Source organism: Dermacentor andersoni, chromosome 1 (assembly GCF_023375885.2).
Source record: "Dermacentor andersoni chromosome 1, qqDerAnde1_hic_scaffold, whole genome shotgun sequence".
Lineage (NCBI taxonomy): Eukaryota > Metazoa > Arthropoda > Arachnida > Ixodida > Ixodidae > Dermacentor > Dermacentor andersoni.
In genome coordinates, this window is record NC_092814.1 from 275020755 (window position 1) to 275038256 (window position 17502).

A 17502-nucleotide genomic window follows, 5' to 3' on the forward strand; every position below is an offset into this window, starting at 1 on the left:
AGGGTGCAGCTTCTTGCATGCGAGGCGCATATGCGCGATCACGCGGAGCGCGCTGTGGGCGGTGACGGCAATACCTCGCGATGTGTCCCTGAGCCCCGCAGCTCTAGCACACAGGTGAGATGCAACTTTTCATTTATGTTGGCCCAGACCTCCAAGGCGTAATGTAGACGGGAGACCGACGTCGAGGCTGTCTGTCACGTCGACGTTCAAAACTCGTAGATTGGGGCTGGATCATGGTGTTCTGGGCGTGGTTGTTGTCGTAAACGGGGCGGTCGCTGTAGGCAGGTCGTGGCCAGGCTGCCAGTGCGTCCAAGTAGCGCTCATCAACGTAGCATTGGTGGCACACGCATTTGGCATCTGGGCCTTGAAAATGAGCCACTTCTCTGGTAACTCACTGTGCCAAAGCAGAAAGGTCGTTAGGAGCAGATACGTCCCCACTTGCTATGTTGGTCACGTTGTCCAGCCGGCCAAGCTTCGGAAGAATGCGGCGTGTTTTAAGAGCCTCGAACGTACGACAGGGACGCCTTCAGTCGGGCAGGGTAGTCAGGTCTTCCTTAGGCATCACAAAATTGTACACATCTTCGGCGATTCCCTTGAGTAGGTGTCCGACCTTGTCCTCGTCCGACATGTTTGCGCTCACAATTCCGCAATGCTTCAGGATTCCCTCAGTGCAGGTAGTACACGTCTCTACCAGTAACTGCGCTCGTCGTGAAAGTGTCTGCTCAGCCCTTTTCTGTTTTGAAAGCGAATCAACAAAGCATTTTCTTTATCGACGAAGCTGTCCCAAGTTGTGAGCGCGCCCTCATTAATGCCGAAACACATAAGAGCAGTTCCGGCAAGGAAAAAGACAGCGTTAGAGAACTGCGCAGACGCGCTCCATTCATTAAGGCGGCTCACCTCTGGTAGTGTGTCAACAAGTCTTCGACGTCCTCATGCGCATTACCTGAGAATGTGCGTGCTTCTCGATGAGGTGTACAGTAACCAGCTTGCCTCGGGCGAATGCTTATCTGCCGCAGTTTCCTCGCGAACGTCGCCTTTTGTTTGCTGCGTCGAAGGGGTAGTAGAGCTGGGCTTATTTACAAAAATTATGGATGGTTAGTGTAGCACAAGGGACAGGACGGTCATCCAAGGCCAAGAGGGAGCGGCCAGCTCCTTGCGCATTCCTCTACTACCTCAACGGCGACAGAACTAATGGCCCTGCGTCGAGCACTGGAATTCATTGATACTGAAAGACCTAGAAAATGGGCTGTGTTCTGTGATTCAAAACCGGCATTACAGTGCACGTAGACAGTTCTCCGACACGGATGTTATGACCAATTGACATACGAAATCGTGAAACTTTACCATCACGTCCAACAGAAACGTCACGGGGTCGTTTTTCAATGGGTACCTGGCCATTGTGGAATCAGTGGCAATGATTCCGCCGATAACGCTGCTCGCACAGCAGATCAAGAAGAGCACAGCGTTCCAATTCCGCTTTCAAGGACAGACGCCGCAAGGCAGCTTCGACACCTGGCACGCAGTCTCTCACTGACCGAGTGGAACTCGCCAAACTTACGACTTACGCGACTGCATCGACTAAACCCCTCCCTGCAACTCCGACCTCCCCTCAAACTTCCTCGACGTGAAGCTACGCTTCTCTGTCGCCTTTGGTTAGGAGTTGCTTTCACAAAGGCATACACTACATAAATTGGAGTGACTGACAGTGCAGCATGCGAGGTCTGTGGCACCGAAGAAAACATCGACCACCTGCTGTGCCACTGTCCACGAAACGCCCCAGAGAGACAAGAACTTGCCAAAGCTTTCCAAAAACTGGACAATCGGCCGCTCTCTGTGCAGGTGCTGCTGGAACACCACCCCCATCGCCCGTCGGCTCATAAATCGGTGAAGACGCTTTTATGCTTTTTAAGGATGACGGGCTTGTGCGACCATCTGTGACTATTAATGCAATTTCTGTAAGACCACACGCGTCAGCGAACTCACCGCAATTTCCTTCTTTCCTACTCTCCTCTCTCTCCCTGTGATCTTTGTTTTCCCCTTTCCCATTCCCCCGATGTAGGGTAGCCAACCGAACGTTATTCTGGTTCAGCGCCGGGGGCACGCCCCGCTCCGTCGTAGCCTTCGCAGTGCAAGGCATTGATTGAAGAAGGAGCGGAAGCACCGCGAAAGATGTGTTTCATTGCCTGTTTGAACTTCGAATGCATTTTTCCACTTCGTTATCAAGTGGTTCAGTGCCTCTTTAAAGCAGCTCCGCTAAAGACAGTGCACTTCAGTCTGTACAACAGCTCTAGAGATATTATTTGCGTAGCGCTACATCGGCAGTGAAGATGAATCTGCAAGTCTGATGCGCACTTAAAAAGGGCAGTGTGAAGCTTCAGCAAAGTTAGCGACAGACATCCTGGTGTAGGTTTATTGTTCGCCCAGTGCCAACCAGTTTTGTCGTCGGAATAATCCTGGCGGAGCGCTTTTGTCGACGCCGCAGACAGACGGTCGCTGGCTGCGTCTGTCTTTGTGTGCTACTCGCGCAGCAAGTAGCCGCTGCTGACGCCGCGGAATTGAAACCTCGTGGCAGAGGCGAGCGTTTCGGGGATTGTTGCGCACTTCTTCCGATAACGCCGTATGTAGCTTTTCGCGGGCGCACGTCATAGGCACCGGCTAAGCCGTGCAGGCGGTCTAAAGTAACGGTTAAATACTAAAGCAATGGCGTGCAGATGAAGGGCGGACACGAAAATATCAACGCAGAGCTTAAGGACATGAGTCGAGAGAGCCCGCGACGAATACCACTTTTTTTTTCTGAGAAACCCGCATGGGTTTCATTTGTATAGCGTCGTGGGACAGTCGTGCGGATGACAATTTTCTCCCTTGAAAAGTCTAGTTCCGAGTTTATACACTTCAAAATGGCCATATAGGCCCCAATAACCGGCGTTAAATTATTCGTTCAATTTGCCCGATTACGCACGCGGAACCGCGAGCTCGTGGTGCGACTCCCGTGTGCCGTAGTGGGGTGGCGTAAAATGAGGCTTCGCCATACCACGCGACAAAAGCGGTCGGTTTAGCCCCTGCTGGTGAAGTGACTGTGCGTTCAATCGGGAGCTGCGCCAAGTGCCAATCGGCATCAGCTCGTGGGAAGAGGCAAGTGCGGCGACAGCTTCATTTTACGCCACCCTTCTATGTCACAGAGAGCTATAGGACAGTGAACCGCGCTTCGCGATGCCGCATACCTAATTTGACGCCATTTATATCGGTCAACGTGGCCATTTTGAAAGGAGAAATACAAGACTGGGCTTTCCTGGCGATGCCCTTCAACGTTCCAATATAAACATGCGCCGTAAAGTTTGTCACTAAGAAGTTAATTAACGTAATAATTGTATTAGTGAATTATTTGCTTTGTGTTTTTGGCGTATGTCCGGCTGGGAAGATAATCCATGTGTAGTGACGCAACTGGAAGAAAATATTGTAGGCTTAAAAAAGAAAAGCTGTTCGAAGTAAGAACAGCACGTACAAATACACGCTGTAGAACTTTCTGAAGCATGGAATAAATACAAGCAGTCTGTTAGCCTTGAAGAAATTCAAGAAAATGCGCAGGAATTTTCTGTTCAGTGACAAGACGCATACTCTGTACCAGGCTGTTTAAATCATAGCACCGGCTGGCGTAACGGCTCGCGTATGATGCGGCCGGCAAGCCCGAAAAAGGAGTTCATGCGGGCGCAGCAGGGATGGGCGCAGCAGGAATGCACAGTTAGTGAAGACGACGGACCACTTGCCTGTCTCATGTACCGCACCGACGCCTGTAACGAAAAAGACGGGCAAAAGGTCACGCGCAATGCAACACAAACGCGCAGGGGAGGCAAGCGTTCAAACGCAAGTGCTCTTACGCCATCGCCTTTGTCTCCTTTCTCTCCCTGGGGTCCCGGCTTTCCCTGCACGCAAGCAGTGTAGAATAAACACTTCAGAACTATGGCCTTGCTAAGCGCGCATCATTCAAGCAACTTGCAACTTTGTTCATAAGGTGACAGAATGTGCGGCGCACGCAGTGCATAGGAGCGTTTCACTCCGTATACACGTTCCTGCCATGATGGATGCGAACGCTTGATACGATTGATTTGTGGGGCTTAACGTCACAAGGCAACACTACGAGGGACGCCGTATTAGGGAGCTCCGGTATAATTTTGGCCAGTTAGGGTCCTTCAACGAGCACTTGATCAACGAGCACACGAGCGTACTTGCATTTCTCCTCCACCGAGATGCGACCGCCGCGGCCGGCTGACACTTGACACGGACAAATCATGTATTAACCACAGTGTACCGCGTCGACTGACGGAGAGCTTCTGCGACGAGTGTCAAACTTCTGTTTGACGCTCGTATAGAGGAGCTAGCTAACCACGGGCTCACAAATTATTTCTAACAGCGTTCGCTCCTCGGCATCTTTTGGTGATACGCACAGTTGTGCCTCCCCTGACATGTCCCTCACAGTACTGTAAACAAAAGCGTCACCCACTGTAAGATCCATCCATGTCACCTTCACTCAGGGTTGTCCGCATATTGCTTGCTGCAAAGGTCAGGTCACGTGAGTAGATTGGTTGGTATGCTTAAAGGGACACTAAAGGCAAATACGAAGTCGACGTGGACTGTTTAAATGGCATTCCAGAAACCTCGCAACGCTCCTTTCGTGCCAAGAAAATACTTAGTTTACGAAAAAATTACATCTGAAGGGTCAGAATACCTTTATCGCATTTCAAATATCCCACCACCGAACTGGGGGAGTAGTGACGTTGCATACGCCATCGCCACCTTTTGCTGCCGTCAGTGAGTAAAACGGCGCCCGACAGACGGTGGTACCGAGCCAAGACTGAGCGGCGGATTCGCCGCAGTAGCTGCTTTTTGTCAAGTGACGTAGACCGTTCGGGCATCCCGCGACATAACATGGAAGTTGAATTCTTCGCTACTAGCAGTTTGTGCGAGTGTCGCAAGCCAGCAAAACCAGAGAGAGAGAGAGAGAAGGGAAGACAGAAAGGCAGGGAGGTTAACTAGACTGAGTCCAGTTTGCTACCCTACACGTGGGGAGGGGAATGGGGAGTGAAAGAGGGAGAGAGAGAACTTAGGTATAGGATGTCTACAGTCTGGCACTCAAGTCTGTTTCCCTCAGGTAGCGAAAAAGCGCTCGAACTGCTTTCTGGGCCATTGAACTATGAGGCCAGGCCCCCAAGATCTTCGCTTCCGTAAATGGCCTGTCATCCAGTCTATTTAAGGCACACTGGAGAGTCTCGCGTTGATTATCGAAGCGAGAACAGTGGCACAGAAGGTGACTGATGGTCTCTTCACACTTGCACTTCGCGCACATTGGTGAATCCGCCATTCCAATACGATAGCTGTAGGAGTTGGTGAATGCTACTCCTACCCACAGCCGACACAGCAGTGTTGCGTCACGTCGTGGAAGGTTCGCTGGTAATGCAAGTTTCAGTGATGGGTCGAGGCTGTGTAAACGACACTTAGAGCAAAACCAGCGCAGCACTACGCGATAGCTCCTGGTACGCGAAAGCGTGGGCGGCACGGAGTCGAGCGAAAACGAAACCCTTCGACCGCCCACGTCGTTGTCGGGGTTATTTCAATGAGTACTTTTTTCTAAAAGTGAAATAGAACTGGACAAGTAGCATTTTATTTCGTCTTATAATACAATACAAGGATGTTCTGTGCAACGAGTGGTTGAGTAACAGCGACAGAATTTAACTGAGCAGTGCTTTCGTCATCGCGCAAATACTTGAATGTCCCGGGGGAGTCTCTAATAATGTCCTGCATTTACCTCGATTTCTCCATTATTAAGGCTCTGTTCGCGATAATATTGCCGCCTTACAGGTTCTCGATCACTTTAGCTTTACTTATTATTTGCCTTTAGTGTCCCTTTAACTCCGGGCACGTGCTAATCTGCCCTGCTTTGAATATTTTTCCTCAATTCCTCCATTAAAAAAAAGAAAAGAAAAGACGTCAAGAAATAAATTGAGTGACGAGTTCGTCTTTTTACGCCATACAGTAACGTTGTTCGTCAAAGCTGGCAGCGCTACAACTACGACACGGTCTGACACGGTTCGACCAGAGGCGTGTGCTGTGTTGCACTCACGGGGGGTCCGGGCAACCCCGGCATTCCCATCAGGCCAGGTGGACTGGCTTCTCCAACGCTGCCTTTTTCGCCCTTGGCTCCGGGTTGCCCCTGCGGAAAGTGTCAGTGCGCAGGTACGCTGTTGGCAATTACAAGCTCCTTCAGCCCAAAATATATGTGCACGTCATATCCCCACGTTGACAATAAAGTTTTATTCTTCGACAACCAGCATGGGTTCCGTCCCGGCATTTCATGTGGAAAAACTTAGTTCTTCGAATTTACAACCGGTCTAGACATAAACCTGGATTCTTCAGTTTAGACAAATGTTATCTACTCAGATTTCGCGAAAGCTTTTGATTGTTCCCCACAGCAGCGACTAATGGAAAAGCTTTCCTGTCTAAACCTTGACCCTGAAGCCACGGCCGCTCTGGCCGTGGCTCTGGCGTGGCTTGATTCAAACATTTAGGTATCCTACTAACGCACGATTTTTCATGGTCGAAACACATTGATGTAACAAGGCCCTTAAAGGACTAGGTATACTTGCATCGTACGCTGCATCTTGCTCCTCAAGAAACTAAACTTCCAACATATAAAACCCTCATTCCCCCATGCTCGAATATGGCTGCGTTGTATGGGATCCATACAGACACTGTGACTTCAAAAACCTAGAATCAGTGCAAAAAAAAAAAAAAAGGCAGTGCGTTTTGTTTGTACGAGATATGACAAGGACTGTTCGCCGTCTAATTATCTTCCCCTACTTGGTCTCCTCTTGCAGAGCGTCGCAAACTTGAATACCTAAAATTGTTTCACATGTTAATCAATTCTTCTCGTCTCTCCTCTCTACATAACTATTTGACTTTTTCCAAACCCTCATCTAGAAGGAGTCACCACGCTCTAAATATCTCAACCTTTCTTGCCCGCGCTGATTCCTTTAAATATAGCTTTTTTCCATGAACAATTGAAATCTGGAATTCATTACTGAGCGACATCCGTTCACTACCACTGAAAGAATTCACGCAAGCTTGTTTATAATGTCTGTATGTTTGTTGTTTATCCCACTCCTGCAATAGCTTCATTGAGGCTGTAGTATGTATAAATAAAATACTCAAAGTTATGCCATTTACACTTTTCTGCGTTTTATAAAATGTCTAGTTGCTTCTCATATTAATGTGTCCATGTTTCTGATATATCTTTTCTTTGTATCCCCGGCGTCGGCTTTCATCCCTGCCCATGTGAAACAAGCCAGCAGTCTCCCTCCAACTTTTACAAACGATAACTCAGACAGCCCCATGAACTCGGCCCTGACCCTTGAAGTTCAACATCAACGACACGACACGAGCGAACGAAACTCACCGTAGGTCCGGGCCTTCCCGGGGCGCCATCTTCTCCTGGCCTGCCCGGGTGGCCGACGCTGCCCTTGTCGCCCTGCGCAAGCCACACAGGTCGCTTGGTCGAGCGCTGCCTTCGCAAACACACATATGCGCGCGCACACACACACACGGCACCCGAAGAGCGGAACGAAACGGGTGCCGTAAAAACTTGTGTCCACATCACGAGAGCTTGGAAGAGCAAGGATAAATAAGAAAGAACTCGCCGCCTGACGCCGGTACATTCACAGCGTCTGAGCGAAAGACAAGTCGCGTCTAACGGCGGGTTAAGAATATTTCCGGTCGACGCTCCTTGGGCAGTGCCTCCAGACTCGCTACACGAGGCAGCCAAAGAAGAGCGGCGTATAGGCTGACTGAGAAAACAGAGCAAGAAAGAAATATTCGGAAAAATAATAAAAATGGAGCAATTCGGGAATTAGTGGGGTACAGCTGATGGAAGAGGGGCGGTAATAGATACACGTACACAGAGCAGAACATAAAAGATGAGCGCTCGTCTCGAATTGAATTGTCGTCTGTGTGCGTCAATTTGCGTCCCCCCTTCACACAGCTACGGTTCGCCAAGTAGTCCACCAAAGAATACGGCTACAATAACGGGGCTTAAAGTCCCACAGCGACACAGCGGCAATGAGAGGGGCCGTAACAGAGAGTTAAGGAATAATTTTGACTCTATGGGATTCTCTAACGTCGGCCCCAAACTGGGCACAGGAGTCTTTTTTTGCATTCCGTCCCTATAGGAATGCGACTGCCGTGGATGGTCGGGAAACGAACCCGCGACGTTTTGCTCAGCGGCAAAACGCCACATAGCCTCTGAGTCACAGCGGCGGGTAAAAAATGCAACCGAAGACAAGAAAAGGAATTGTAGGATGCTTGGATCCTACTGGGCGATGCTGAGCTTTCGCTAACGTTCCTTGATATACCATATACTTATCGCACCAGCAGTTGCACTGGGTTTTCTTCCATTTTATTTTTTCTTTTCTTTTTCTGCGAAGCTCGTACAAATCAAGTAGCCAAGGCACACATGCACACAACGCTTCATCATAAACGATTTATGACATAAAAGATCGAGCTAAAGCTCGCATTCTTTGCGTATAAAGCAGATCATGTCCATACGCGGTATACAGATGAACGATCCAACGATTACTGCTATACGGCGTAGTTCGCCAATTCTCGTCTTTATTTCACTCCCTCGGCGGCGGCCCAGTGGCTGTGGCGTTCTGCTGCGGAGCACGAAGTCGCGCGTACGACTCCCGAATGTGGCCGCCACATTTCAATAGGGCAAAATGAAAAAAGAAAAAAAGAGCCGCTCGTGTACTCAGAGGCGCACGTTAAAGAACCCCTCATGTTGTCAAATGAATCCGAAGCCTTCCACTGCGCCGTCTCTCATAACCCACTTCGTAGTTTCGAGGCGTTAAACCATTACAACTTAATTTCACTATTCTGTTTTAGCGGCAGTCGTATTCACAAATGTCAGCCACTCGTACGGAGATGTCCCTGCCTTATAATGTCCCCGTGTTCTGAACGCACCTCACGGTATGTGTCAGACTGAGTGTGCTGGCGAAGGTGTACCACCCTCACTCCTGCAATTGACCGATATAATCACGGATTTCTACGTGAATCAATGACGTAAGCCGGCTTACGTACGCAAGAACTCAAACTCTGCTTGGGACGGGAACCAATGCGGCTTGCACACTCAAACCGTTTACGCTTCATAATCTAAAGCTCCCTATTCCATTCCAAGTGTCCCGAGACGCGCCGCTCGACCGTCTCGGAATTTACTTTAGAAATCATGGCATATTAGACGCACAGCGCAGAGCCTTTTTACAAATTATTCGCCAGGGGAAATTTTTATCGTCCTGTACGGCCCTTCCAACGTGTGCCGACTGAATAAAACATGGAGTCATAAGAAAAAAATTACTTGAAAAATTATGTTCGCCCGAATCTCTACAAACTCGTTCCATCGGATCGAAGAGCCGCTTTCAATAGCAGAGCTTATTCGAAAGCTGTGCACTGAACTTCTGATTTGTAGGTTTTTCTGGCGCAAGGGCCAAGTGCACCGAACTGCTTTTGATGCATCCTCAACTTGTAGCCTCATAGTTGCAGTTTTTTTGAAAGCAAATACAGTTTTTCTTTTTACTATAACTTTAACAGGAATCGATTATCGTGAAATTGCGTAACTTAGAAAATGACGCTGTTCTGACAACATGATGTAATATCATTTTGAAAAGAAAGAAAACGTTTAAGTGCATTTTGATACAAATTCAACCGTAATGTGAACATTCAGGCGTGCTGAGCAAGCCCACAACGCAATCGATGGAACACTCTATTCTTATTCTTGAGGTTCTCTGATCTTTGCTTTATGGGTGATATGAATTATTGAAGTCTGCCCGTGCTGCATACTCGGCGTCGCTTTCCAACTCCGCTTCGCCACACATCACCGAAGCGTGCCACGCTCCAGCACTCCGAGCGCGCAGCGTTGGCATGTGGCGAATTTCCACGGCATGTGAGAGAGAGAACATATGATAAATGAAAGGTAGGGAGGTTAACCAGGACTGGGCCCGATTGGCTGTGAGGTTCTAATACACGCATACAGGGTGTCACAAATATCATGCACCAAGATGTAAAAATATGCAAATGCCACGTAGCTATACAGAACCAAGGTAACGTTGTTTGCCGTGGCTTGGAGATACTCAGATTATTTTCGCATTTCGCCTAATTACATAATCAGTCTTAATTAATTAATCAACCTCCTAAATATTACAATTCGGTGAAAACTGTCAATGAGAAAATTGCGGAGCGACATGAAAAGCTCCCGATACGGCTTTCTGTTGCTGAACACGTGCTACATAAAAGTGTTTTTCCGAGGGTGAAAGAAGCCCGCGAATACACGCAAAATTGCCGCGTGACTGGCCGCTCCAACTACGTGGCATTCGCATATTTTTAAATCTTGGTGCATGATAGTCGGGACACCCTGTATAATGTGAGATATGCTGCCTTGTCGCAGAAGCCGTTGGAAAAAAATACCTTTACCTTCAAAACTGGCCCAGCGGGGCAAAAGTTAGCGCCGACGGCCTTTCAATAGAGACTTTTAGCTCAGCGGGCTTACGTTTCGCTCCGCTCGCGGTCTCCAGCGTTGCGCCAGCGGAGCGGCTCGCGAAAAAAGAATTTTAGCCCGGCGGATCACTCACCCGCTCGAGCGGGGTAAAGAGCGAGGCGCTCTGCTGCCCCACCTAGTGGTCCGAATAGGAGTTACTGAGAAATGAACTTGAATTACGCTTGCTTTTATAATGCAAGAAATGTTGAATAAAGATATATTACATGTTCTCAGTACATTATTTGTTAATAATGTACTGAGTACTAATGTACGGGTCAGCGCCGCAGTCGCCGTCGTCGATGCAGAACTGCCGGCGTTCATGTTCGCGGCTGCCATCTTGAATTTCCCATACACGCCCGCGCGCGCTTACGCACGCTCGCTTTCCAGCGGGCGTAAACGCTGCTCCGTAAAACCGCTGGCCGCCTCAACGTTGTGCGCATGCGCAGTCGCATCTCCGCTCGCCCGCTCCGCTCCGCTGGCCGTAAACCCGCTGGGCTAAAACTCTCTAATGTTACCACATTTTGTCGCGTACCGTTAGGTTACGTTCCGCGACTGCAAGTTTACGTGCGCGTTCACACGGCTGGCATCCCAACCATAACCACTTACATTAGTGCGCATCAGAACAACGAGTACAGTAAAGCCATACGCAGGAATTATACGCAGCAATACAGGACCTGCATCGGACTCTATGTGATGACCAAATTCAATGCCTGCTACGATTCGCTGCAATTCATTGTGGATGATATACTACAACATTGATCGGTGCATTAATGTAGCGTTGTTTACCAGTGCGAAAAAAAGAAGGAAGACAAAGAAAAGTCGCAGTTTCGCAGGCGAAGCATCGATTGCCTTGACAAATTACTAGACAGCCATAATAAATAAGGATAGCGGTTATATCGGCCGTATAATATTCTAAACACTTGCCTACTAACTAAATTAACAAGCATGGTGTCAGCGCGCACAGACAAATATGCACACATCACAGTCGAGGACCGCGGACGCTCTTTGTCAAAACGCTGGCGTGAGGAAACGCAGCAGTAGCATCGAGCGAAGTGACCTTCGTGCTGTCTATCGCTTCAACGCAAACTGAACGGCGAGAACACAGCACACGCAAAGCTAGGAGCCGTCGCCACACCTAGACTCTGCCCCCAAAGCCGATCGCTTTCAAGATACAGCCTGCGCGACTGCGCCATACGCAGTTGTTGTTGAACTACAACGCCTCCCTTCCTCCCCTCCCCCCGGAGCGTAGCGCGCGACAGAAGACTGCGCGCTTCCTCCCCGCTTTCCTCCCTTGGGCGCGCGAGACTGAGCCGCGATCATCGGCTCACTCTCGCACGCTTTCACTAGTACATACAGCATACGGCGCGTGGCGACAACTTATCGCTCTTAGACTTTAAGCGCGAGACACATGGTGCCATTTTGCGTGCGATCCGTCGTACGACCGTTCGCATCAGCAGCCGCACTCAACAGGTTCTCAACAGGATCCGCCGCATGCAGCGTCGAAGCGCACGCCGGGCATACCAACTTGCTGGAAATGGTCGCACGACTGCCGTGTCAGTCGGAGGGCCGTAGCGAATGACAGCGCCGGTACCGTGTACGTCATGGCCAGATGGCAGACCCGGCATACGGAACATCAAGGCGACGGCGACGGCAAAAATGCGCCTGGAGTATCCGTATAATTGCTATGGCAATAAAGGGGACGTTTAAGTGTGATTCATTTTTGAGCTGACAGACCATATCAACGTACCACCATAGTAGAGATGTAGGCGGTTGAAAAAAAAAAAAGAGCATTGAAAATTTCGAGGAAAAAAAAAAACAGGTTTATTTTGTTTTTTTCAACCACAAAATTGAAGGAAAAAAAAACAGCTTCCCCGCAGAATTCTGTTGCGATGCGCCTTTTGTCGACGTATCTAAAAGTTTGGTCAAAAGAAGGAGTTTGGGAGCTTGTCAAGCACCTTTCTCGCCCTGGTTCACCCAGGCCTATATTGACAGGAATGTACGCTCTGCGGCGCGCCTAGAGCCAACTTCCATAACATAATGTTCATGTGCCCTGAGCTCCAGCCACCCTCTGAGTGGCAACTCACCGACGTCGAGGGATGGGAGACCGCGGTGTCTAGCTCCAACCCAGCCGACAAAACACGGCTGGGGGACTGGGCTCTGAGGGTCGCCGAGGGCCACAAACGCCCGGCCACCCTACGCGCTCCTGAGCGCCCTCACAAGTAGTGTTGTAAATAAGTCTCAAGTAATAAATGTTTATCACCACCACCACCTGGATCCATCCACGTAGTGGTAAGGACTTTGCTTCAACCAACGCTTGAGCCCCCTCGCCTGTCGCGTACTGCAGATTCCCCCTTCTGCTGCGGCATGTGGAAGAAACTGGTCCGAGTTTGGAAATGTGCACACAAAGCTACGCAACAGGCTCTCAGGGTATCGCGCGCAAGAACTTGTGTACGCGAACTCGAACCTCAATCTCCGGAAGGCTTCGTCCGCTGCACAGCGAAGCGTTGACGCGTCAAGCGGAAATGAATCGGGCCGATTGATACAAATGTCGGTCTTGACGCTTTGATGTGAAATAAATGCCTTGACGCGAAATCGCGCCTAGCTTTTGAACCTAGAAGCTCTGCTGGGACTTTTGTGATGCAATAATGTAACGATTATATTCTTTTCAGTGTTAGAGAAATAAATGTGTCGGGTTTTTCATAGCTCAGTGCGCAATTGTCTTTTTTTCCAATTTTTCGTATTTTTCTGAGAAAGACATGAAATAAACAATTTTTTTTTCACGCGCCTCAAAATTTCATGAAATTTTACATCTCTAAGCCATAGTCGGTCGGCTTCGATAACTTTTTATTGCGATAAAAATTATATGGACACTCTATGCGCACTTCTGCCTTCGGCATCCGCGTCGCCGTGAGGTTCGCTATAAATCCCAAAGGCGATGAAATCGTCGCCGTACGCCGTATGTGCCAGTGAAAGCGTTCGGGGGTGAGCCGGTGATCGCGGCTCACCCCCGACCGCGCCGGGGGGAGGGGAGGGACGGGGGGGGGGCGTTCTACTCCAGCTGTATCTTGAAAGCCATCTGCGACGGGGATGGAGTCCGCCGTTTTCGCGGCTTAGTTTGCGTTGATGCGAGACGCAGCACGAATGTCAACTCGCTCGCTGTTGCTGCCGCGCTTTATCACTCAAGCGTTTGGCAGCGAGTTTCCGCGATAATCGAGTGAGATGTGTTCTTGTTTCCTTGTGCGCGCGTGACACCATGCTCGTTAATTTAGTTAGTATGCCTACGTTTACAATTTTATACGGTCAACAAAACTTCTATCCTTACTTCGTATAGCTGCCCACTATACGAAGGCGAAAGGCGAAGCATCGCAATCGATGCTTCGCCTTTCGGGTGAAACTGCAACTTTTTTTTCAAGAAATGGTATAATTCAATCCCAAAGAAATCAGCTCTTTCGGCGCAAAATATTCGCGTTCCTGTACTGTCCCGCAGAACTTAGACGGTTAATGTGGGGCCTCAACTTTCTCGTCACGCGCTCATAAGTTTTAAGAATGCTTTCTTGAAAGTCCCTCTCTTTTCCGCGTTGGTTTCCGGAGAAAAAAGAGGCGCACGACAGTTTGGGAAAAACACGTCGAAACGTGGCAAACGACGGTGAGAAGGTCCGGTTCGAGCTAACATGACAGTATACCGCAGTGAACGGAGCTGTGGGAAAGTGAGCGTGGACCACGTACCCTCGGTCCGGGCAGCCCGAAGTCTCCCTTCATGCCCTTCGCCCCCGGCTCGCCTTTCTGTCCAGGAAGGCCCCGGATGGACCTGCCGTCCCGTCCGGCATTGCCCTAAGGGGAGAAAGAGAAGGGAGGAGATAGAAAGAGTGGAAAAGGCGGCGCAAAAACATCGGTCAGTCAACACTGCTGGCAGCAACAGACGACAGCTCACAGTCCATTCCTCGTGCTATTTTCTCTCCCTCCCCCCACTTCATTTTTTTTTCTGTAAGTATAGGGGCAAATTGTGAGAAAGTCTGTCTGTCGTGACAGCCACGCGCGTAGTTTGCAAACAAAGGTGGCACAGATTCGTCCGCTCTGCTTGGCAGCAGCAACGGCCAGAGCCGCGGGCTGCGCTATCCGGTCCGAGCCGGCTTCGCACACGCGTCGCTTATCGCACCCTCGCGGGCCGCCTTGTGGCAGACCTCTATGCCTACGGCAGGCGGCGGACGCGCGCGAAACTGCTCATTTCACTTTTGTGGGCGTGCTGCTTGCCAAACAGTTGTGGCAGAGCAGGGCGTCGCTTTCAGAACTTAAAACGCGGGTATGTTTTGTCCGATGTATTATTGCTAGGCAAAAGTCTGAGAAATGAGAGCTAACAGGGTGACTGATGGCGCACGGCTACGGCTTTTCGCTGCAGTAATAGCGCAGCTGTTATTCGCTTTCGGTTCATGGCACAGCTGCAGCGTAATCGACCAACTTGCGGAAATAAAGCCGACGTTATCATCTTCGTACAGTTAGTTACACATAGTATGTATGCCACTGCTCTGCGCCGTATTAGAAGTGGACGTAAGCACTAGTCTGTTCGCTCACGAGATAACAGGATCGACAAAGGCAACATCACCTTTATGATCTACGCCCTTGCGCCTGAAGAATTAAGACAGGAATAACCGAATGTGTGCTCTGAGAGTGTTTTGCATGGTCAGTCGTGGCTCAACGGACCATTGTCTGGCGTGCGTGTGAAGGATCTCATGCATGCAGTACTACCGCTTGCCGGATAGGAACCACCTGCACTTGACATGCACGGGTGGTTATTGCGGACTCCCTCTCAGGTCACAGAGCGCGTGCACATTACATCCACAGGCCGGACCACGGCGCAAAATTAGACAGGAGCCACAAACGCGCTATGCGTTAGTAAGCCGCGTCTCGTCGGCTCCAGGTTGTATCGGAAAAGACGCGAGGTAAACTGGTCTTAGCGCTGGAAGCCTAGTCCCGCGCACCCGGATGTCACATGTCAACGTCATCGCGCGGCGTGCGTCATTTCTTTTCTGTTTTTTTTTCAGCGCTTTTCCTTGCGCAACTCTATTTTGAAAGCAAAGTCGCGATTGGTGCCCGTAACAATTGTCACTCCTGTCTAGTCTTACTTCGTGGTACAGTCCAAGGGCCGCTGCGAAATAGTCCATAGCACCAATCGCGTAACAAGCGATTGCTGCCCGAATGTGCAGAGCGTAGCGGCGTTATTTGAACAGCATTGCGCATGAATAGCACTTGTCAGTCACACCGACGATTTTCATTTTGCCACTGCGATGCCTTCAAATGGCAATTATTCGCGTGACAGGCTTAAGCGCGGCCCCTGGGCTCTTTATCGACTGCTGGGGTGCACTTCATAAAGGTTATATTGTCGCGCGACGAAGCTCAACCGCATTAGCTAAGAGCGATGACGATGCGCAATGACAGATTCGCACAGTCTTCAGTGTTGCGAAATGTGATTACGAAGACAAATTCATTGTATGAAACTGACTGGCGTATGTGAATGCCAACATTTTTGGCGCTTTTCTGCGCACAGGTTAAGGATGACGGTTATGTACAGAACACGCGAAAGTGAACGACTGCTTCCAGATTGTAAAATTGCCTTTCCACAAAAACGAAGCACAAAAAGAAAAAAAAAGAAAACTTTTGCCAAAAGGAAGAAGAAAAAAGACACGCTGCAACGCAAACTCGGCGCTGTTTAAGCTCGCCTACCGTTAGCAGTTCACGCTGGAACGTGGCGGTGGAGTTAGTAGTGGTAGAGGGTTAACGTAATTAGCGAGAACGGGCTGCGTGCGACGCCCGCGTCGCGTAAAATAAGTAAATAAAAGAGAGCAGGGTTTCAATCGACGGCAGGGTTACATGAGTGTGCGGCACAGCGACACAAGGGGCAACCCAAACGTAAACGCAATGTAGGCGGAGGAAGTGCAACGGAAACTGTATACGGAAAACAAGAATCAAGGGGGGATAGAAAACTCAGGCCCTTGTTTTTTTGTCTTCACTTTAGAATAAAGAGAAAGAAGAGCGACCAGAGTGAAAAGTGCAACTTACCTCAAAACTGGACGCTCTGTTTCGTTAAGAACGCGGCGGGTGGAAGGTGTTCGCTCTCAATGGCGCCAGTGGTTTCAGGGAGGCGACATCCGTTCTTTCGGGGCAACGTGACGGGGCAACGTGAAATCCGGTGACTCGTTCGGGCATTGAAAAAAGACAATTCTGCAATCTCTCTCGCTTAACTAGTGCCTGTCTCTCCTCTACCTCGTATTTAACTCGTTATCTCTCCGTCTATCGCGGTTCACGTCACGATCTCGCACACGGGCTCATCAGTTGGCCGAATCGAACCTAACTGATCATTCGCCCAGCATCGGAGAGCGCGTGTCTTTGGGCACGCAGGGGTCCTGGAAAAGGGGGAGGCCTTCACGTCCGCACGCAGGCCGCCTTGCGTTGTGACCTGGACGCGCTGTGAGTGCGATCTGGCGCGAGAGCGCATTCGCCGAGACTTCGCCCGTGATTCGATGGCAACACGACGTCTCTGCCGGCCCTCGCGCCAGCCGCCTCGCCGGTGCGCTGCGGCACAGCTCGGTGCGCGAGACATGTGTCTACGCACGGGCGCAGTGCCGGCGTCAGGGCAGCTCGATTTGTGCGCTCTTCGGGGAAGCAGTAAATAAAGGGAGAAACGGGAATGCGTTGCCGTGCCTCCTGAAACCGCCTGCGCGAGAGTGCTCCTTCAAGCTCTCCCGAAGAAAGGAGAGCCAACCTGCACGGGAGCGTGCAGAGCAGGCGGACGGACACTGGTCACTGAACCCACCTGGAAAGAGACTGGCGGGGCAGCCTCGTTGATGATGGGAGCACGTTTGCGGGTGATGGTGAAATTGTTTTGTGGTGTCAGTATTTGGTCAGCCCAGAAACAAAAAAAATATGTCGGGGGA

The 17502-nt window shown here is 50.1% G+C and overlaps 1 protein-coding gene across 4 annotated transcripts in view; it reads right to left on the bottom strand.

Annotated features, from left to right (window-relative positions):
• Window positions 1–17502, bottom strand: part of LOC126547602 (uncharacterized) — a 460580-nt gene that overhangs the window by 58718 nt on the left and 384360 nt on the right. For all 4 annotated transcript variants that reach the window (XM_050195494.2, XM_050195495.2, XM_050195493.2 and 1 more), the window contains 5 exons: window positions 14300–14404; window positions 7448–7519; window positions 6116–6205; window positions 3876–3920; window positions 3765–3788 (listed from right to left, as the gene is read on the bottom strand). In XM_050195494.2, coding sequence (XP_050051451.1) covers window positions 3765–3788; window positions 3876–3920; window positions 6116–6205; window positions 7448–7519; window positions 14300–14404 — 336 coding nt within the window. The remainder of the gene's footprint in view (window positions 1–3764; window positions 3789–3875; window positions 3921–6115; window positions 6206–7447; window positions 7520–14299; window positions 14405–17502) is intronic.